General features: G+C 37.8%; 1 protein-coding gene across 3 annotated transcripts in view; it reads right to left on the bottom strand.

Moving 5' to 3' along the window:
* The window catches only part of LOC102807554 (uncharacterized), a 60079-nt gene that overhangs the window by 27114 nt on the left and 8893 nt on the right, over nt 1-24072 (bottom strand). For 2 of the 3 annotated variants that reach the window (XM_078007258.2, XM_085497877.1), the window contains exons 2-3: nt 8242-8338; nt 4576-5547 (exon numbers count right to left, since the gene is read on the bottom strand). In XM_078007258.2, coding sequence (XP_077863384.1) covers nt 4576-5547; nt 8242-8314 — 1045 coding nt within the window. In that variant the 5' untranslated portion in view covers nt 8315-8338. Of the gene's footprint in view, nt 1-4575; nt 5548-8241; nt 8339-8591; nt 8736-24072 lie in introns of those variants that run through there. The other variant, XM_085497876.1, reaches the window with a different exon arrangement.

Genomic DNA, 24072 nt, shown 5'->3' with positions numbered 1-24072 from the left:
TCTCCGCACTAGCCTTTAATAAATGATTAAGCTTTCAAAGAATAATGTCGATAAATTGAAATGGAATTTTGACCACGGGTACCGAACACCGCGATGTAATGAAAATTACACACTCCATCTATGAGTGCATTACTGCAACATACGGTAGAGAGTGAAAACACCGCGCCCGTGTCTGTCTATGAGGGCATTGGCATCAATATGTGTGATAAGAGTTGTAGATTTTAGTGGTGATATTTGGTACTGTTACGTAATCCTAGCAGCTACACGTCTCTCTATAGTTAGTAGCTAAGGCATGCCCATTTTTTTTCTTTTTTTCTTGTATGTAAGTTTGTATTTATTAAATTTTCAACTTGTTTTGGAAAATAAATTCTACTATTAAAATAAGCTGAACACAGACTCAGACTCAGAGAAAGATAAATTTGCGCAAAGGTACAGGGTAAATTCTTCGCCATTCATGGGCAGGGAATACGTCGGAACTGGGGCATATTTCGCCAGTGTTTTAGGTGATAAGATGGCACTCCAATTCAGCCAGACAAATCAACATGGCTGATAGAATGTTACCATAAATGGCGTGTACACATATTGTTATGTGTTCAAGAAACGAGGGAATATTGCCCAATATATTACAAGGTCTGTGTCGAGTTACCTCAATTGTGAGTCCTTCTACATTAACAAATGATTGTCATTCATTTAGTGGGCAATTTATCATTGAACTGCCTAAACATTTACATCTCTCGTCTCACATGCTAGAGCACGAATGCGAAACATGAAACGACACGTGCCACCAATTTACCATTGTTTGCTCTAAATGGAGGTTTGTAAAATTGTAAAACCAGGAAAGAAAACAGCAATCGCATTTTCGGAGATACGGATCGTCTCCTTCCCAACCACTCATTCATAATGTACGCGGAAATTAAAAAATATATATATATTTATTGAATTTTTTACCGGTCGATACATAAAACATCAGCCCCTGCCTGCAAGATGCATAGAGCGATGACACAATCATGTTTTTGTTTTGTTTTTAATCCGAACAATATTCCGAAACTTGGGATGTCAAAATCAGTGACTCGCGCGACGTGCGAAGCATACGTGAGCGAAACTTGAATTTTCAGTAGAGAAAGTTCTGCTTAGACTCAGACAATACGCGTAAGGGTGCACGTAATAGCAGTAAGCCTACCTAGTTTACTCAAGAAAGTCATTGAAAGTTTCACGTTAAGAAGTGAAACAAAAAAAAAACATAATACATTTTATAAATTCATAAAACGGCGCATTTACCGAGCTGTAGCTTTATTAAAATGAAATACACTATCCATCTCCCAAGACAGTCGTTCAGTGTGTTTCGTGGGTGTGGGAATTATAACATAATTTGCATAAATTTGCATATCACGGATACAGATCACTTAGCACAAGCGGGAATGACCATTCTCTGAAAATTAACTGATCTCACTGATTGGAAAGAATGAAATCCTAGTTGATTAAATTTGTGGCGTGATAGCTTTGATGAATTGTATGCAGTCCATATAAACGGTAGGCGATCCTAGTAATTTATCTTGCCAATGGACGTATCATTGCGTGCCAACCAATGACCTTGTTTGCGGAGCCATTTACTGGCCCATTGCTCAAAATAATGATACATCGACTAGCGAGATTGTGAGAACCGTAATTGTCTCGGGAAATTCTAATTAGTATCGCTGTCCCCAAATCGTGAATGTCACATTAGCAGATTAATGTAGTTTTTCAAATTACGTCTATTCAACATGCAGGATACCCCCTCGTTATGTCGCGTGATGAATGAGGTTGAAACTAATTCCAGTCCCCATATAACGAATGATATGATTCAACGATGAGCGTTCTCAGCTTAAAATCTTTTCGGTGGCAAATCCAAGACTCAAACAAAACAATCAGCTATAGTTTTAGCTTGCGAGATTGACGGTTAAATGGTTGTCCTGGCCGGTAATTCTATATGTAAAAAGCAACGCTCAGGGATCCTTCGCATCTGCCTCCAGTTAGAAGCTGGTCCTTGATTTGCATGTATTATGCGCTAGATTGGTAATACTTTTCCGATAGCTTAGAGTTGATTTCCGGTTAGATGGGTTCAGGTGGTCTAGAGTATTCCATTTATATTTATCGCATTCAGTGTGTGTTGTCACAGAGTTCAGAGAGAGCAGCGGCGGAAAAATGCGGCTCTTACGACTCATCTAACGTGTCTGATTAGGTTACATGCGTTATGTCATGGTAACACATGGCAACAGTCGGCAACGATGAAGAGTTAATTGTAATTTTAAGAGAAAACAAAAACATAATATGCGATGCATTTGTTCTAAAAATAACACGGTTTCGGGGAAGGGTATGAACCGATGTTGCTTGATTAAATATACGATACTGTAAACATTGGGACATCACGTGAGAACTCACATCACCTCCATTGGCTGTGGTTTCGAGTATTCGCACATTGAGTCATTGTTAATGTAACAACTACTACTCATCTCGATGGTTATGAATTCCTGTGTTTGTTCTTTAATGTTGTATTTATACAAATTGAATATTAAATGCCTTTTCGCAATATCAAGTATGGCATTATGGGATTAAAGAACTGTTATAATATCAACAGTGAACGAGCGTAAACGCATTGTCGCCGCCAACATTTCACAACAAGTTTGCAATTTTGTGATTGCAATAAATTATTCAAAAAAAAATTTAAAACATGAAAAAATGATATCCCCAATACTGAACAGTTTGGTTTGTTATGATCTTGTAACCATGCAGTGATTCCAGATTATTCCAAAAAAAACACTACCCTGTTCTCATCCCCATCTATCAATGGATTTTATGGAAATGTATCTTAATTGGAAAATTCTATCCCACATTAAAGCGTTTGTGACTGGCGACTCCCACTCGGCGTTGACACCCTCTTTCTATTATATACGAAATAACCAACAATTGTTGGTATACTTGCTAATGGTGCCTGCTGATTACTGCATTTTCATTATATTGGTGTATACCCCCCCCCCCCCCCATTCGTCTGAAAGTCGTCCTGTTGGGAGTATGGCGTGTCGTCGGGGGCGTTATCAAAAACCATGTGGAAGTACTCATACTAACTGTTTGAAACATGTTTTCTGGCGAAGATTATGCTAACTTTGCACCAAAATTATAAAGTAACATCACAATTGTATTTCGTATATATTCAAGGCTGTGTACGACAAAATAAAGAACGGTACCACATACGGATTGTCAGTTGAATAATATCGCGTAGCACCACGTATCGTAGTTTGCGTCATAATAAATTTTGCAGCCATCTTTTCCTCTTATACACCCGGAGCCGAGATTTAACAATTAGCGGATTACTGCAGTATGACCGGATATAATAAATAGTTTTATATACATTCCACCGGGGTATAGTGCGATGACTTCCCGTGTTACAGTGGTCGAGTTAACTATACCCCTTAACCGATGATTTAAACTTCACCCCTCTACATAGTCGAATAAATGATAATAATAGTATATCAGTAGCCGGTTCTGATTGGACAGCAACATGTTATGATAATAATAGCAAGTCAGTAGCCGGTTCTGATTGGACAGCAGCATGTTATGATAATAATAGCATATCAGTAGCCGGTTCTGATTGGACAGCAACATGTTATGATAATAATAGCATATCAGTAGCCGGTTCTGATTGGACAGCAGCATGTTATGATAATAATAATCAGAAGCCGGTTCTGATTGGACAGCAGCATGTTATAATAATAATAATCAGAAGCCGGTTCTGATTGGACAGCAGTATGTTATAATAATAATAATCAGAAGCCGGTTCTGATTGGACAGCAGCATGTTATAATAATAATAATCAGAAGCCGGTTCTGATTGGACAGCAATACGTTATAATAATAATAGCAAGTCAGTAGCCGGTTCTGATTGGACAGCAGCATGTTATGATAACAATAATCAGAAGCCGGTTCTGATTGGACAGCAGCATGTTATGATAATAATAGCAAGTCAGTAGCCGGTTCTGATTGGACAGCAATACGTTATGATAATAATAATCAGAAGCCGGTTCTGATTGGACAGCAATACGTTATGATAATAATAGCAATTCAGTAGCTGGTTCTGATTGGACAGCAATATGTTACTATTACCATTCGAACTACATACAATGTAGTTGATCATAGTGGCAATTCAAGCGAAACAACATTATCAGTGACAGTTTTCCATTCCAGAAATACACCTCTATACCGATTTTGAAGTACTAGTACGTGGAAGCATGTATAAAACATTGGTATAAAACATAGATGCAACGTGACGATATGGTGGAAATGATAGTATACCTATTAATGTTGTCGCTCGGGATATTGGGAAAACTATTGACCTATAGTATAATGTAGAACACATTTATATACCTATTTTTTAAGTCTCTTATGGGACAGTTTCGAAAACGCTTAACGAGTAATATATCAATGTAAGCCGGATACTGGTACATATTTTACGAATCAGGATTGTGCACAGGTGTAATGTACCAGAAAAATGTAAAAATATGGAAGAACAGAATTAACAATTGCCCATTTATTTGTCACTTACCTTCTTGTAAACTGTTGGACACACATGCCTGAGTCTGTTCGTGGACGGCCCCGGTCTGGGTGATGCTTACGTACTTAAAGCAGTACCCGACTATGGTAGAATCCAAATCAAACGCTTCGCATGTGAAGTCAACCGACTCGGCGTCCGCTGACACTCTCCGCTCCGATGAGTATTCCAGTTGTGGCGCCAGATGCTCCGAGTGGATCCTCTGTGCGAATGCCCGAATTTTGTCATCTGAACTTTTACAAGCTGGTGTAGTGTAGCCGACGGTGATGGCGTAATCGCATGGAAAAATTGTCGGCATTTGCATATGTATGTGATAATTGTCGCTCCATTGTACCTGAAGAAACGAGCTTATGGCGATCACAGATTCGTTACTGACGTAATCCCCGTATGATGACAGCATGACGAATTGATACAACCCAGCCCTGTCAAAATATTTACACTCAAACTCAGCATTGCCGACACGCTGTATTTGACCAGTGTTGTACTGCGCAACGGGTGTACCGTACTGCTCAGCTGTTGAGTGATTCGTCCCCACGTATTCCACAATAACAATAGTCTCATACCGATTATAATTCAAAACTCCACAGACAGGGGTACGGACGCGCATGGTTGCCGTGACACCCGTCGTCATAGCAACGTGCGTCCTATCGTGAATAAACTCCACAGATGGCCATTGCACGTCAATGGTGCAGCTTTGGCCGAGCAAGGTATAATCCTCGTCGTAAAGACGGAATTCGAAGATCCCAACATGATCGAACAGGCTACAGTCGTATATCAAGAATCCATGAGTTTGCGCGGGAAGATCTTTCCTGTTGCGTTCCTCGTTTTGCGCAACATCGTAGAGTTGCACAAATCCGTTCTCTACTTCTCCCGAGAGTGTATACTCCAAGCTAATGTCCGTTGAGAGCGCCACGTGTAATGCGGGACAGTCCAAGCGGTACTGGGTGGCTTCTGCATTTAGTCCATCTTGAAAAGAGTAGATAACGGAGTAAACAAAACAAAAGTTGGAGGAAAATGGTATTATGTAGGAATGTGGCAACAAAACATAAAGATTATTAGCTGTAAAACAACATAACCATGCTGAGATTGGTTTAAGTTTTTCTTAGAAAGGAACTATTTGACGCTCGTGTTACTTGCCAGTAGTTGAATTTTTAATCAGCATACATACGATCCGTGATTTTGACTATTTTAAAAAATATTTATAAGATATTCGCAAACATAATCATCAATGAAATGATAACAACGAACTGATCTAATTACTGACGTTGACTGATATTTATTTTTCGAATTAATAAACAAATTGTTGACAAAACTGTATTCAGGACTTCACGATCGCGTAGCAACGCTGAAAGAACACAGGAAGTGACGTACTGTTTTTAAATTTAAGCATGGGATTTATGATTTATCAGAATGAAATGAACTTGTTATCAATATGGCGGATTCTATTTACGGGAGAAAACACTATGTTCGTTCCAATAACATGTGCCTGGCTTCGAATTTCGATTTGTGCCCGAATATGATAATATATGGTTTGTCGCGACGGTAATATTTTTACGCTTGCACAGAATCTCCCAACACACAATAAGAGTTCGCGTTTAATTCAAATTTTGCACTCTGAGCATATGTTCAATGCAATATGGCAGAGAATTTCTCAATGAATATACTAACCGAAAACAGAAACCAAAATATAAATGCAAAATTTGACATTTAACATGATGACACTTTGAATTCTTGTTTCTCGACGAATTGCCTGAATCCCCAGACTGAACACATACCGAACGTATTCTCGGTTCGAAACTCCGTAAATGGAAATTATTAGAAAATATATCATTGTTTGTTGTTATGAATTTAAATGCCAATGTCAATTTTCACATTTCACTCAAGTTTGTTTTCGAAGATGAGTGAGGCCATCCCCACGGCGACGAGTTAGGAGTTACCACTTTTTACTACAAACTGTAGTCTGTACATTCTCTTGGTTTGTTTGGTCAGAATTTATCAGCACAGTCACTCGACTATGACGTAACTAAACCTTAGTTTTCAAGGCTCCCCACTTTCCAAGATTGGCTGCTACTCTCACGGGCCGCGATAGCGAGCGATTATATATTTATTTTGTATAAAGATATGAAAGTCAATTCTTATCTAAAGGTCTTTGCACGGGGGGGGGGGGTGGTCGGTTATGTCAAATAATATGATGCATGTGGTCCATAGCCAGTATTCATATGACAATGATACATTAAACCGTCTGCTCGATTGGAATACTAGAAAGCCATCAAGGCCTTCGTATCATACGGAAATAACTGACTGGCACACTGACAAATCGTCACAATCGGGAGCACCACGCCGACACCTTTGCACAGACATACACAATTCTCACAAAAGTTAGAGTCATAGGAAAGGTCATTCAACTACACACGCCCTAATCTCGTTTTACGGACACCATTATACATGTAACTGAGGGTAGATAAAAACAACCTCTAACTATGTAACTATTTAAAGCAAGTTTCTTGTTGTCGACAACAGATTCGCAGCGCTGTCCTTTTGTTCCGATCCTACACAAAAATCCGGCTCAGGGCTATATAAACCAGTGATGCATTGAAACCTCCCTATAACCCGAACAGTTTTTGAATAAACGCGTAGAGTCTAGGTTTGAGTAAGTATAGTGTTCGCCGAGCTTGATTCAGTCAGTGATGTGTACCGACGCACTGGCTGTAGACAAATAAACAGACGACGTGTACGCGAGTTAACTTGACAAGGCAAGACATGTTGTAATAATCTCCCTCAAATTTGAAATCGATAACTTTTCATAATAACAACATGTCTGCCGTCAATTATTGAACGGTGGGGGTTCCACAATGTCATCTCGTACGCACACTCGCCTGTCGATGATAATAACAGTTTCCACTCAGTTTTATCAGCGGGGCTGGGTCAACAGAAAAACACGCAATTTTTCCTCGATAATTGCAGAGGTTTCGTTCTCAGGGCCCTCGTGATACCTCGTAATCGAGCTAATTACTGTCCGTTGTTGGAGTGCCAATTGAAAAGACGAACACACTGGAAATATTTGTCCGGATTATAGCGGGCTATTTTTAGAACTGACGATCTACTGAGTAAGAATGAAACGTTATTTTAACAAACAGTGGTCGGTTGTGAGTACCCCAGCTTTTTTGTAGTATATAATTAATACCATAGAGTCGAGTATCTGATCCGATATTCAGTGCAATATTGCAAACATTTAACCGGCTGGGAATACTCGAACCAGTGACGGTAATATTTCTCGCTGATACCGAGCGAGCCCAAGTTATCATTCGCGCTAATTGATATCAGTACTTTCACATGGGCGTTTTATAGGACACCATCGGGTTAAAGGCTATGATTGGCTGAATTTAACGGAACAAACATTGTCTACTGTCCATAGGTCCCTCCTCTAGGTGACCTGAATACGGCGCTCCAAAATGGACGACGCGAAGGTCACACCAGATGATGTTAATAAATGGCGGTCGTATTTTTTGTTTTGTTTTAATGTACGTAGTTCATATTTAGTAGTTTTAGAAACTTTACCACTTTTCGACAAGCAACAGGCATTGTATTTGTAAACAGACTGAGTGAAGTTGCATGGATCTATTTGTATAACGGGCACAGAAATAACAATTCAAGGCCTACCTTGCGATCGCAGTATCAATACTACGACGAGACATCTTATCAGGTTACGCATCAAACCATGGTATCCGTTCATGTCCTCCCCTGAAAAACACCATCACTGTAGAGGGGAAAAAATAACATAGAAGTTGGTTAAAACTTGTTGCTTGACCACCGACGTCGTCTAACTAATAAATGACATGGCTACCATCAGCGAGCCGAGTTGTACACGGCGGAAGTTGTGCTTTGTTTGCCGTTGATTCCAGTCTAAGTGGGGTAGGAAGCAGTTATACCAGTAAATACGTATGTCTGCCGCGCACACGGTGGTGTGTTTCGGGACAGTTTAAAGCCATATAAGTAAGAGACGGATATACCTTTGTCAAGTACAGCTACATGTAACGATCATTATCTCTAATTTGACCCTGAATGACCCACAATGCACAAATAACGGAGCTTTGTAGGGGGTTCCAAAATGACCCCGTTGAATACTGCACACGGACCAGACATCAATACAGCGCTTCCATTAATTGTTAATGCATAGGATAAGTGGCATTGCTAAAGCTCCCTAGGTGAACGATTCAAAATAATATTTCCCGCGGAGGTTATGAATATTCTTTATCTCAGTTTTGCATTTGCAACGAATAAAACAAACTTTGTATGGAAAATATTAATTTTAACGAAATAAATGGTGCAACAAATGGCCATTTGAGCGTAGTGATTTCAATCGATTATTTTACTCGTGATTGCCCGGGTTTAATCCGAATCAATCTCATACAAAGGAAGAATTCGGAGTTCAAGGGCCGGTCCACAGTTGATAATGGAACAATTACTGAATAATGACCACCTATTTGTGAAAGCTCTACAAAAAACCTCTTTGAATTTTCAAATTACAATGCCAGTGGCTATTGACAAGCAGCTCGGGTCGTCATACCACTGACATTCCGACGGATCTAAGGAGGGTTATAGCATTCCCCGCTACGAGTGTTTGACAAGGCAATGGGTCACAACGCCGATGCTGTAACTTTGTGTCAGCAGTACCGCCAATATAGCGTGACCTATTTCATCTAGGGAGAGGTGTATGCCAGTCTACCGTGTCGGCTCTATGCAGTTATAACAGTGGCGTGTTTGGTCGGCTGGATGCATTCACTGAGAGCGGCGGCTTTGTAAACGTTAACGAAGCGAACTGACAATGTTAGGAAACTAATTATAAACCACAAGTATAGGCACATCTCCTTGAGATTTACATGAGACATTTATACAAGGTTTCTTAAAGTTTTAACATTATTATTTCAGGGAATCGTAACACTGGCTATCGATGCGTTAACATCGTCCGTGATTTTATGTATGAATCACGGTTACTCGATTCGATATCAATACATCAGTTCTCGGCTAGTGCTGCGGGATTTGAGGCATTTTCATCATACTAGTGAGGTATTGTGACAGTAAATTTAAACTTGAGCTACGTATCTACACCACGACAGAATAAAAAATACACGTTTTCATAGATGAAACGGCTTTTACTGGCGCCAAAGTTGTTTTTAAATAACACACTGGTCAGTTTATCGAAACTACGGAACCCCTTATAATAAACGCCCTCTAGAGTTGGGCCACCCACACCGGGAAGACGGGATCATTCAGATTTGAATGAATGGTCGAATTCCAAAATATGGTCGAATACGACTAAACAATAACGGTGTGCCCAGTCAATGCTAAGAAAAACTGTGTCTATGCCTGAGACATTTCAAAAATATGTCGTGGTGACAAACCCTTTTTCTATTTTTTTCTATTTTTGACAGAAACCAGATAAACGGTCGTGAGCGGTATCCTTTAAACTGACGCGCGCGCTGACCAGAAACAAATAATTCTATATTTTCGTCCTAAAAAACTAAGATAAAGATTTAAAAAAATAAGATAAAGAGAGCCCGAGTATATCAGAACCGATTTTATTTCAATCAACTACGACCTGTCCATGTTATCCCAACACCTGGACACAATCATCAGAATCGATTGGCGAGAGTTTGAATCTATCGCTCGTAGCGTAAACATGCGTTAATGAGTTCTATGTACAGTATGAGGCGGCACTAAGGCAGAATAAATCAAACATGTCAGCTGTCACCGATACCATTGATAATGATCAACTTATCAAGGTGTGAAGCAACCAGACTCAATTAAAAATGCGGGGAAATAGCAAGATGAATGTCGAAGAAGACATTCCATTTATTACTAATTTAGACTTCATATCATGTCAGGCGATCATTTCCATAGATTTTAAACAATGAGTGACACGGGGTAATTAAAATGCAATAAATAGCATACGCATCGCATCGTAGAAATATTAGTCTAAAAGTAAATATATTACATGCAATGATGTGTTAGTCCCTTTTTATGTGTGTATTATCGTCATTTGGTCAGTACATGCATGGGGTTCAAGATGATGATATATTCGTGTGAACCCCGATGTGTTGAGTTCAGCTCGCTGTCAATTGTTTAACACATCTCTGACTCACGGTCGCATTATTCTGACTTTCATATCGTTTCCGTGAATAACTAGAGAATTGTTTCACTTCCTTTTGAGTCATCATTTTTATCAATATAATTTGTAATTTTTCAATCAAGTCAAACTAACCAATGTTAATCGATATTTAACCTGATATATATAAGATATGAAAATAAAATAACAATGTACAGTTGTACACCCCTACTCTATAAAGTGCAAGATTTCTGACAAGACGTAATGCGAAAGTAAATGCATACCGGACAATTTCAAGCAAGAGATATGGGTCGTGCCAGATTTTGTTAATATATATATTATGATTACTATATTTGACAGTTCTTTGATGTAGTAAAACTTCCCGAATAATCTTCAAAACAAGTGAATCCAATATGTATGCCAGGAGGCCAGAGCTTGGGAATGTCATATGTTGTTACAATGTTCTCCAGTACGAACTGATTTTTTTAATGTGTTCTAAATTTAACCAAAAATACACAAAAAAGGCATTTTACTCATCATGGTAGCTTACCTGCGGGACAACTGTCTAGAAAATGAAAAAAATAAAAAGTATGTCTAGACTGTGAAATCGTCGGTAGAGGCAAAACATTAATTACCATCATGTATTAAAAAACAAAGTCGTGACACAGTAGGTAATACATTGGAGAGGCGGGGGGGGGGAGTTGTATTCAAAAGACGAATTCCGCGTTTGTGTCACGGTCATAATAAAAGTTGCGATTTGAAATAAAAGCTTTAAAAAATGCAAACGTAAATTATGGGATTTCGAGATTGTTGTTGATTGAAGTTGTTGTTTAAATGATTCAAACAGCAGTCATGTATGTTCTCCACTGTAATTTAATAGTGATTCAACCGGCGACATAAGCTCTAACAAATCAAAGTACAATTTTGTGGAAGGGGGCGTCTAATGTTACATGGAACGCCTTCAATTTTCGAAGAAAATTGACTAATTACACACACCTCTAAACCACCATGTACTTATAACGAGTACGTAGAGAGAGTATATTAACAAGACTTACTCAAACATAATGGTACAAAGGCGTTTTGAAAACACTCACAGCAATCACGAAGCTATGCTCAAATCGATACTGATTGTTGAACTATGGGTGCATTACGTTTTTTCAAGATTGCTGATGAATTTACATTCTACTACTACACACATAAATAATAATGGCTTATTATGTTGTAATTGTATAGGTAACACGCATTGCATGCGTAAAAGCTTATTTGACCCGCTTTCACGGCATTTTAAGCTACACGCCGCTGAAGGCGTCAAGGAGAATAACTGCATTTGTGTTATCATCTCTTCGAAGAACACAAATCGTTGGGCATTGTCATCTGATTCACGGTGGCTGTGCGCATACATGCATCTGGGACACCCGGACAGGCCGTCACAACATGTACCGACGTATGAAGGAGAATTCGTTGAATTTCGACTAAATTGTCAGAAGGTCTAAACAGTTTGTGACCTTAGATTCATTTTTTTGAATTCATATTATTCTTGGTGGTTGCTTTATTATTTTCTCTATGTTTTCCCAGATATTCTGCACGCCCTGGTCCAGGACCTGTCACGTGACACGTTTAGGGGGAGTTGAACATCACTTCCGCATTATATGCAATGTTAACATAGTATGAGTGCTTCAAATATTTCTGAGTTGATCTCAGAATATTTTCTTCTACCCTTAACATTTTCTAAGTGCCACTACATCGAACATGAGTGTGTTTAGTGACGTAAAGTCACACTCGTATATACAGTTTTCACTTGTGTGCCGAGAGCCAACGTAGAAATGAAACATCCTCTTACACTACACTATAAAACATCCAATTTATTATATAGTTAATTTGGGAATGATGTTGTCACGGTCACGGGGGAGTGTGTATCTCCCCCAAAATGAACGGTATAAATTCGACAGAAGTAACAGGAATCTAGAGAGATGTTGGGAACTGGTCATAACTAACGTAAAATCCTTGAAATATCCCGAATTAGATTATATTTCAATTGGTAGGTCCTTCTCAATTTTGTGTTAGTATTATTAGAGAATTTTCCATAATACAATGTACTAATAGTAATATGAACTTCATCGCCGTGTTAGAATTATAAGGCAGAATTTTCAAAAATATGAAACGGATGACGGTTGTTACTTTCTTTGCAACGAAGGAAGTGAAATCATTAATTTAAAGTTCAGACAAGTATACCTTACAGAACAAGAATCTTACGTACACAAGATGAAATCGATAAATGAGGCACATTAGTACATTTCACAATGACAGCGGGTTATTTTACTTGAACATCGAAATACCACTATGGAAAGCAAAACAGACATTTTGACATAGAAACCGCAATGCCAAGGATAAGTCAGTATATGCCGCCGCGAAGAAAGAACAGAAATAGCTATTTTAATCATCGTGTGTGTGCATACATTTGGAAATTCTCAAATCGCTCGTTTATCCTCTTTCCACAAAGGCAGATGTGAAACATCTACTGAGAAAATCTCCCTCGTAAAAACAACACGAACAATACGAAAAATAGTATGATAATAAAATATTCATTAATAACCACGTGATATATCCGGCCATTGCCCAGTGGCAACAATAGAAACACGGCGATTCAAAGAAGTAGAATTATAAATAGTAATGTAAAATGGTAAAAAAAAATACATCTTGTGATGATGAAATATTCCCAGTTGGCTTTAAATTATACAGCTCCGTAAAGACGACTGCAAGACCATTCTCAATACATCGTAAACTACGCAGCATTTCTACAGGAAACGACGCCATCTTGGGTGTGGCATGTATGTTTTATTCTAATAGGGGTTCATGAACGGTTCTCTAGTTTCTAGTCATAATCCTCTGGTTTCAATAGTAATTTTTCATCGAAAATGATAAATAAATAAATAGTTAATTGGGCACTTATTTGAAGTCGATTAATTTTGTTGACACTTGGGATGAACTGATATCGATGTCCTTTTCATGTTTAATTAGGAATCACACACACTTAATTGAAAAATGCAAACGATATACTATACGTCACGGATAAATACTAGAAAATGTAATCGGTATGTACACAATCTCGCGTGACTGATTTTTCTTTTATTTCGGTGTAATGAAACTCAATTTTAAACCCCGATAATTGTTAAAAAATATTAAACAACAGCACACAGGAATTCAGTGAATATCGAAATACGAAATTCAAATGAGCAAAATCGAAACAAAAACTGTTCAGCTCAATATTTGATGATGATGGTTGAGCAAGATCTGATTTACACGGCATTAGGTTTATGCATTTTGCCGTAACATGTGCTATTCAGGCGGAAAATGGTACGGAGAGAGAATCAGAACGTCAATTACTTGAACTGATTGTACAATAATCATTCCGAAAACTACCATTATTCCTTACGTGTCCTTTTCCGTAAAAATAAATTGAAAATTAGTTTCGAACTCCACACAGGCAATATTTGGCATACTCTCACTGGTATCATAAGACAATATTCACCGTGACGTCATTTCCGGTAGCCTCCATATTTACATATCTCGGGTGTTACGCGATTTGCTGGAGACAGGACACATTATGTGACGCAGCTGTGGAAGTTATTACATGGCATACAGCCTAATTAAACAATGGGTTGGGTTAATCTTCAAGTATAGAATACTGTAAAGGAGGTAATTATTCACTAGGTTTTAATTTAGCTTATTTCGCTGACTGGAAAATGCGCTAAATTAAAACCCAGTGAATATGTAAAATTTAGCATAGAACACATTATCTAAATGACGAAACCGTGAATTTAAAACCCACTGAATATGCCTGAAATGGTAAATCAGTGAAATTTAAACCCAGTGAAAATTAGTCATTTTACAGTATTACCCATAACTATGCTTCAAAATCGAGATAGAAATCGACAATCCCTTGTTTTGTTACTAACATTAGTTTGTTTGGGTCCAGCATCATCTTTAGAAGACAGGGATGGAGTCAGTGTAGTACAGAGAAAACATGGGAAATTGATTTAATAATATTAAAGCACTGCGATGCTGCTGGCCTAACTGACTAGTATTAGTTGACTATATTTATTTAAATATGCTCCCATGATGAGAGTGTAATATAAACAGTGACATTCTCGCGATGTGTGCCCCTGTGACGCTGCAACACATGTCGACGACTTCACTCAGTAACTTCTAAATCGATGAAAACGAAAGAAATATGATAGCTTCACACTGTTTACGAAACCAGTTCTTAAGGTCTTGCTTGAACCAGCCACATACATGATTGCAACGTGTGTTGTTGTTTTTTTATTTCGAGGACGTTTGTTGAATAGGTTCATTTTTGAAACCATGTTTATGTCAAGCATATGAAAAGCGGTTCTGGTCACTAAACACCGACTAAAGCCATAGTTCGGTTAACAAAACAAGATGTACTCTAACATGGCGGCGAGCACAGACTGTGATATTATTACACCATCAAGAAGCGACAACAAAGTAGCTCCCACTGACTTTTGACAGATGCCGGAATTATCTTGTATTGTTTAGTTAACATGTACTAATTTCCTCCTTTGTGGTAAACATACCGCGAATTCTGTCTAAACAGACCTATTCGAATTCCAGTTTATTATCCATTATAAAAATACCTATAATTACCAACTATTGAGTACATTTATCAATATATATGTAGATCGCGAAGTGATACAATCAGAATTCAAGTAATGCGTCTAGCTCTCGCGGAGTTCTAAATTGTTGTAAATTTCGTCATACATTATCATAAAACGGAGTTATTTTAACTTCAACCCGTTCAAACTTCGAAGAACGGATATTCAATTTGTATTTCCTGCTCTCAAATATAAACGTTTACTCGGAGAAACATTTAACTCATTACATGTAACAAGTGATGTTATATGATTAAAAATTCATCATCGTGCTTGTCTTAAAGATAAAACTGTTACCTTCTCACCAACTCAGCTCAACGCATAGCGCCCGGTGTGTGTCTTTGGTCAAAACGAACTCATCGTTGTACATTCAATGGATGAAATAAGCCGTTTTTTTTAACTTACAGCGCTGAGCATATGTCCCAGGTCGTCGAAGCTTTCAGAGATCTTGCGAATGAAAACATACAGCAATTAGAAACCCGAGACATTGAATAAACACCGAACGCCTGCTAAGAAACAAACCCCTTGTTTCCAGATCTAATTCAACTCACTATAGTCCATCAGTAATACACCGCTAGCTGCTAATTGGGACAGTTTTTCACGTCACTTTGTGACCTCACTCCTCGCGGTTGAACTCACAGAGATACATGTATTTCTATCACTTTTTTTTCCAGAGCGGACTCCCTAGCGTATTGATAAATTGCCTGATTGCGTTTGGAGGATGGATGGGTAATGTAAGTGACTGCCACACTTCCAGATAAACTTATCGATCGTTTAGCGAGAATACCCACAATTCAAATTTTCCGGGGATGCAAATGCAATCCGTAGTAACAGGCACAAGCACGTAAAACGCTTTGCATTTGAACCGCGGCGTGATCGTAGCGTCCCTATTTGTCCGGCCACTAAAACTCGGGTGCAGACAATTATTGAAACAGCTACTGAGAACTCAGATTGTTGCTAGGATACAGAGGGTGTGTATTGCACTTCATCAGTTCGCCACAGCTTCGTGAAAGTGTAATATCACGTCGTTACGGTTTCATTCTCTCCCATCATCTCCGCGGAGTTGAAAAGATAACGACGATACTTCAATTAGAAAGCATGGCTTCCCTAGACGCGTGTCCACAATAGGGCGGTCAAGATCACCACTATTACAATACAGCATTCTTGTAAAAAATGCTTGAAACTAGCGGCTTCAAAGGGATACTTGCTGTAATTATTGTTTAATGATGTCCCCGACTTCATATACTGTGGAATTTCAAGTTTTTTCTATACAATATTATCATAACGAATTATGTTTAGGGCAGATACATTTAGTAATATCAACCGTTTTGGCAGAGGTCGCGTTGTAACATAGTCCTCAAAAAGAGAATCTCTTTCAGTAGGTGTAATATCATCACGGCACTTATCAGTTATTTCGCAACAAAGGCCCGTCGATCATGTTTTCTAAATATCGAACGAAAATTCCATCATGTCTTCGGGTTTCCTGCGGTTTCGACATTTTGAAGCAACGTATTCGATCGAATAACTCGCACCTGGTCATGTTTTGCTGGCGAGATCGACGAAACGAATATTTACAAGGCAATCCAATAGAAGTCAGTATTAAATTACACCTTCAGAATATACTTTCGGTGGAATATTTTATATGTACATTTTTGGAGCTTATTTTCACTCAGACTGTTTTCCGCTTGATTAAAGATCGCAATCTTCACTAGATGCGCATCGAGTCTATCTATTATTGTTATACGCGTTTCTACGTCCTATCAAACGTTGACGGGTAAATACATGGACCATAGCTCGTAAATTTCTCTTTGGATAGAACATACATGAAAAAGGTGTTATCATATGTGGTCTCCGGGGAGGAATTATGCTTTGGGACATTATAACAGAAGATTAGTCTTCGAAATAATAAATGTAGAAGATGTTATTTTTGACAAATCTTCTCTCCGGGCCAAAACATTAACGTTAGTTGGGAAGTAGAAACATAAATATGGTTTTACGTTGATTATATATAGATATTCCTAAAACAGTCCAAATTACATTGCCAATCAACACCGCGGTTATTCTGAACACACTAGTATCATGACTTCTCGTTAATTCATCTTTACTATTTTTACAAATGCAAATAATTACACTATTCAGCAACGCGTAGTCTCGTTTGAAGCTAGTGCAAATTTGGTTCACGCCCACACACATATTTAAATATTTTGCTCTACTTCGAATCAGACATTTATCTGCTAATTTGTGGTATGACATATATGTAATTAGAGGATTAATTTAGTGACTGCCACGTTCTCAGCTACGAACGAGAATGGACAAAGATGGCGGAATAGATGACGTACGCAGATCGAAACATCGCGTGCCACTGACGCGTTTAGGAATGTTTGAGCTAAAAATCAATTTTTTGCACTACTGAGCATGTTACTGCGCATATACGTAATACATTATGGAAGATAAAGAACTTTGATCACCCTGGAAATTCACTAAATTATATGTATTTTTTATACAGTGTCACGGAGCAAAAATATGAAAGATGAAGAAATAATCTCGACATGAGAAACCAGTGTGAAAATGCCAGTTTTGACCAATTTTGTTTGCAAATCTGTTTGCATTGGTTTTGTTTTGTTGTTGTTTTTTCTTCTTTTTTTTTTTGCAATAATTAAAGTAAACCATGTTATATAATCTTCAATTCGGCTCGAACCACCTAAAATGTTGTAAAATAAAAATAAAAATACTATTTTGTGCTCGAGATATTAACTATGCTATGTACATGACCACCAAACATTTGTGTGGCGCGTGACGTATGAACAAAAGGACTTAACGTCTAAGGTTAATACACTCCCATAATTGGGGTGTGAGGGTTAAAAAAAGTAAATTACACTCAATTTGATAATGAAAATAGTTATATTTCAAAGTGGTTTAACTGACAAATCCGATCTCCTACGATGCCAGCTATAAAAACTTGTATAGTGAAAATGGTTGATGACACTCACCGTAGTGTTACATTAGTAATTATATGCGACGCGCTATTTGAGAAGAATCAGCCAAATTACGTGGAAAAATAGTGAGCCCACTTACAAGTGAAAAAAGAACAAGCTTGAATTTCAAAGACGCGTAGCCAGCGAAAAGTGAGACATAAATACTGATTAGAAAGAACGGTGTTCTGTTGATTAAAAAAGAAGCAAAGCTGTCATTTCTATGGTGATGGATGAATCTCTATAAAGGTTAATTCGTCATTTATTCAGTAAAGTGAGTCGATATTGTAATATGTTTTACATATAGATCTACTCCGCTTATTCGGGGATTTGCGATACTTGATACGATGAGTCAACTGGTTGTGTCACCGCGAATATTACGCTAAAAACGAGATGTCTGTGATCGCCGCGTGTTTATTTTTTCTTCTGTCTCCACTGTCACGGTGGGGCGACCGGGGCTTCGTCTGTTGAGAAGTCCATCTGAAGCGTGTGTACGACTTAGACTAGTGTTTGATCACTAAATGTCACATTTCTTGACATTTTTGTGGGATAACGGCAATACAATACTGTCCAATATTGTATCTCAATTGTTGAAAATGAACTGTCTTTAAAGGGCGGCAGTCGTCGTGTCGCGTCCTGTTCAATATTGGACTCATATCGACGGATACAACGCGTGTAAAATACATTGTTTATTTACCTGAAATTCGAACACGCGCTGTGCGACTACCACAGCGCTTTAATATATGGGTTGGGGGAGAAATTGTCAATAATCGTCATGTTGATTTTGAACCACGCAAAGGCCCCGTGACGAGGGTAATCTTTGGGGAATATATATATAAAACAAAGCACCCCGACCGAAATCACTTAGACGAATCTTACTACCAATCGCATTGTTCATGGAAATATTATCAAAATATATATGTACTGTGTGTTATAACGTTCCATTTAAGTACGCTGAACTACATCGAATGAAATGTATAGTAACTTTAACGACCGTCACAGTGAATTTTGTGAGAAGGAAGCTTGTCAAATGATTGGGACCGTAACACTGAGGCGATTACTGTATATTTTAATACTAATATACCGAATTATGATTCATACTCGGATACAGGTGGCTTTATGTTGTGATTAAAATGCTGATAACGTGGCGGTAATCAGCTAGACATCGTTTTTTTTTTTCTTTGTGGAGACGATTTTCAGCATATGCGACAAAAGATTGATCTAAAACAGAGGTTTTGCATAACATGGCGATTTGGTAAAAAAAGAACGCTAAACGTGGATTTAGAATTTCAAAGCCAATCTATCGCGCCTCAAGATCTTAGTTCATTTATCTGTATAAAAAGAGTACCCGCGTCCGTCAAATTATGTGTTTTATATTAAGATATCACAGACTTCCTACGTGAAAATTCAGAATTAAGCAATTTCAATTGTTTTCATGCGGCATTATGTTTTTTAACTACTTTAATTATATTATTGAAATACGTATATATTTCTGATGTTGGTTTCGATTCTGGATGAAATCTGACAACGCAGACATACTAGTACTGATGGCACTTTTTTTTTTACTTTCCAAACATAAGGGTCATGGCAGTCAGATAATATATCTAAAACTGTAGTTCGGGTTGCATGTAAATTATGCAGGAAATATTATCCATTATGAACCTCGTTAATCAACGTCATACAAAGAATAAGACGTAGAATTACAATTGATAGAACCGAGATGCAACCTTCCAGACGAAAGATTTAACCTCACTGTAAAGCTGCGAAGAAAGGAGACGATAAATCTTCATTTTTACTCTAAGTGCTAGTAAAGCTCTCAAAAGAATAAAGTATTTTGTTTTGCGGATCGCGAGGTGACCACGAACGTGTACGTTATAAATGTTATATGTTATAAAGGCAGTATATCCTATCATGGTTAGATAGACAATGTGAGTGGTATCATTTTCGTTTCAGTCAGCAAATCTTGTTCGAATTCGGATAACCATACTTCGGGTAACCATGCACACAGCGCAGCATTTCAAGCCAAAAATAGTATATGCATTTCACAGCGTGTTGAATACATATTTGGAGGACGATTTTAATTATTATAGCACTGGGATCGAACAAAATGTCCGATTTGATGATGTACGCGTACAAAATTACCACGTGACACTGAAACGTCCAAAAGCCTGGGCGATGTGTTCGTTGGTTTCAGACATTCAACATAATAATTCTGAATATCGTCTGGATCAAGTTTAATTACAGGAGGATTGGAGTAATTTGCATAATCACTTCGGAAAACTTGATAGTGACAACAAGTAGTAATCCTCCACTAACTCATCTCAACTTTAAGGATTCATAAATGTGCTAGCAATCATTTTATTGTTGAGTCACCCCCCCGCTCCTCCCATATAGGTTACCCACAATACTTAAAGCGGGGGAGTCGTCACCCGCGCATGCGACATATGGCCATAGCTTTATCGTTGTCTTCCCATGGGCCTTTGCGCTTTTTGTCGCTTACGACTAAATTCCCACACGTGCGCAGGTGAAAACCCTCCACTTTGAATGAAAAACTGTATTTGGGGCAAATAAAATCGTATTAGTGAGATAACCACTCGAGAAAGGCAAATATAATAGAATAAGTTACGACATTATAATAAAATTGAACAAGACAGCGTTTTCGAACATCCACATGAGAGTTTGCATATTCGCATGATCGGTCAAATCGTTGACGAATAAAAGCAGACTGATTTTTTTGGTGAGATTAGCTTCCGTAAGTGTCATTCCGTATGAAGGGATAACGGGCTTCAATTATCTTCGATGAAGGGGCTTATCGTTCTCAGCACCAAAGAAGTCGTTAATTTCATTGAGAAATCCGTTTAGTATTGATGACTCACATAGTCCGATTGTTACCGCCTCCGATCATTATATAGAATGTTGTTAAATCGATACGACGCAATGTTTAAGGGTGTAGTAAACATTTTCTTGGCACTTTTTGATCAAATTGAGCATTTTTATTCTTTGTAGCTATAGCTATTTCTAATTATTCTATTTCAGAGATCTATAATAAATGTAATATGCATAACAAGTTAAGAACTTCCATTGTTATGTTAGCTAAATTTGCATTTATTTTAAATAATTAATAAACAATCTTGCTTATCAATCATCTACGTTTTATCGAACACCAAACATATTGGTCATTGTAGATATCATGATATAAAATCAAGACAGGAGAGCAACTTCACAATCTGACATCATAATCATCAATCACATGAGTAATATTCGGCGCGCGTTGATCAGATTTCTTTCACGTTTTTCAGAGATTGTAGATACGATTTATAAATTTACACAATCAAAAAAATGGCTACTAGTGCCTGAATAACAAAAAATATTCTGGTAACTTTGAAAACCACAAATATCATAAATTTCAAAAATATATAAGATGTGATGATTATATTCCGCGTGTTTAATTTTCCATGTGAAATTGTCTCAAGAAAAAAATGGTGGTACCTAGGCTGCTTTTAATTTCTTCACAATATTTCAATAAATTATTAATTTACTTTAGTAGTTTACTTAGAAATCACATGACCACAGGACGTTTGTACCTAACGTAATATCGACTTTTAATTTTTGTGAAGTATAGTCTTTCATTAAAAAATATATAGTATGATATGGTTCAAAACAATTTTTACATTCTTAAATACAATTATTTTTGGGTATTATGGAAAATATGTACTGGTATATTCTCAATGAGTGCAACTACTATATAAATTGTAAGAATCGGTATTTTGTCCGAGGTGGTTGATATTATCGCAACACGCAGTATAATGACGTCACAATTTTTCACTCGCTTTGATGAGCATCGCGAAATATTCGCAGTTCAAATTGATAAACAGTTTCACACAAAAAAAGCACCAGGGTTTGAACAGCGTACTAACTTAAAGCAAGGGACATGTTTTTTTTATCAAAATGTAGTCGTCTGTGAATTAGAGAATTAGTGGGCGGATGATAGAAAACAGTCAGTCACCCCTTAAAAGAGTATCAAGTACTAGTATACGTTTATGGAAAAACCACATTGAGCTGTATTGAGCTGCGAGCTCCCTTTAATCGCATTGTCGTCCGTGCATACAACTTGTCGGTGGACATCAAAGGCCCTTCCTGCGCGGCGAACAAATGATATTATATAGGTAGGTGTTCGTTGTGAAGAGCGTCACTGACACAATTACATGTATATATGGTGTTATTAGCCAAACCTGTGAGATCTTCTCAAACCTAGACGTGGTTACCCGTGCTAGATAGGATCTAGACAAACCCCGGGGACAAAACACGCCATTTAAAGATTACGCGTTTTCTGCTTGCTCTGTCGATGTAAGTAAGTCGCATTTGCAATCAAAAAGTGCAGATGCATTGTTTTATATTTCACAGACGGTCTGTTTGTCTATTAAATTGGGTATGATCAATCATCGATTGATGTGATGCGTGATCGGAGATTTTGACGTGAAATTAACTCCGCTCATTGTGTGTTTTATTCTCCAAACACACCCACGTTACGGTCGTCGTACACTGCATATCGACGTTGATACGACATAGCCGTCACACCGCGTCGTGTTGCACATGGGTCCCATACGACATATAAAACGCATGTAAATCACATTGTCGAACATTCTGATCGAATAATGTGGTACTTTAATCACAGCCCCTGCTTATATCTGTGATATCAGACCGTGCTATAACTGGCGAAATTGAAATTCTCCGGGCCATTTTCAATAATGAGTGGCATCCGACGTGACTACACCGTTGTCTATACAACATTCATGTACTGCAGCAGCGGTTTTCAGAATAATTACAGCAAAGCAATATACATATCTGAGATTAAATAATGAGCAAAACCACACACACTGAACTGCAAAATAGTTAAAAAAATGATTTTGGATGAAAAATTACGCTCATCAATAATCTTGTAATTCGCCCTTAGAACTTATAGATTATATTACAGATAGTGATGTATTTAATGTAAATTAGCTATGATATATGAATATTAAAAGCAACCAGCTTCGCCCATAAAGCAACATAACTCATTGCCACGATGTTTCATGTTAAATTACAGGAGCATAATTTTATTTTAAAGCAAATCTCAAATTGAACTGTTTAATTCGCCGAGCTCTCGAGATCATTTCGTTATTCGCCAAGAAACAAGCCTCGGGAGAGGTATTCGTGTTAGGTGAAAGGTCACGGGGCACCACATACAATCAAACCAGTTGTAAATTTCAATCTCGTAACGAGTAGTAGAGTTAACCGTTCGAATTAAGGCAAAGAAATGATAATCCCAGATTTGTGGAGCGATTCTCGTTATTTATATCGGTACGTTAAACAGATACTGAAGGCCAACGCTATAATGATAATAATAACCCTTCTCTAATCACGTACTTGCCTTTTTGGAAGCTTCCTTTGTCGGTTCCAATAACTCACAAATAACCGGAAGTATGTGCACAGGAAAACGTCCCTGGGTTTAGTGGATATCTCATATCGATCCTCCCAAGTTGATCAGTGCAAGTTAATTGTGTACATGCATGATAACATTATTGCTGTTGTTGTCTAGTACGTATAATAACGTAATTAGTTTCACTTTGTGAATGCTTTAATACTCTGGCACAGGGTGTTAATTTCGCTTTGTGATAGTATGAAATAGTATGAAATCTATGTAAAATACAATAGAACGATTCCAGTGATTATGCTCAAAATATCGAATTTGTAGTGAAATTGA

Source organism: Saccoglossus kowalevskii, chromosome 4 (genome assembly GCF_978046115.1).
Source record: "Saccoglossus kowalevskii chromosome 4, keSacKowa6.1, whole genome shotgun sequence".
NCBI classification, from domain to species: domain Eukaryota; kingdom Metazoa; phylum Hemichordata; class Enteropneusta; family Harrimaniidae; genus Saccoglossus; species Saccoglossus kowalevskii.
This window is presented reverse-complemented; position numbering and strand designations above follow the sequence as displayed.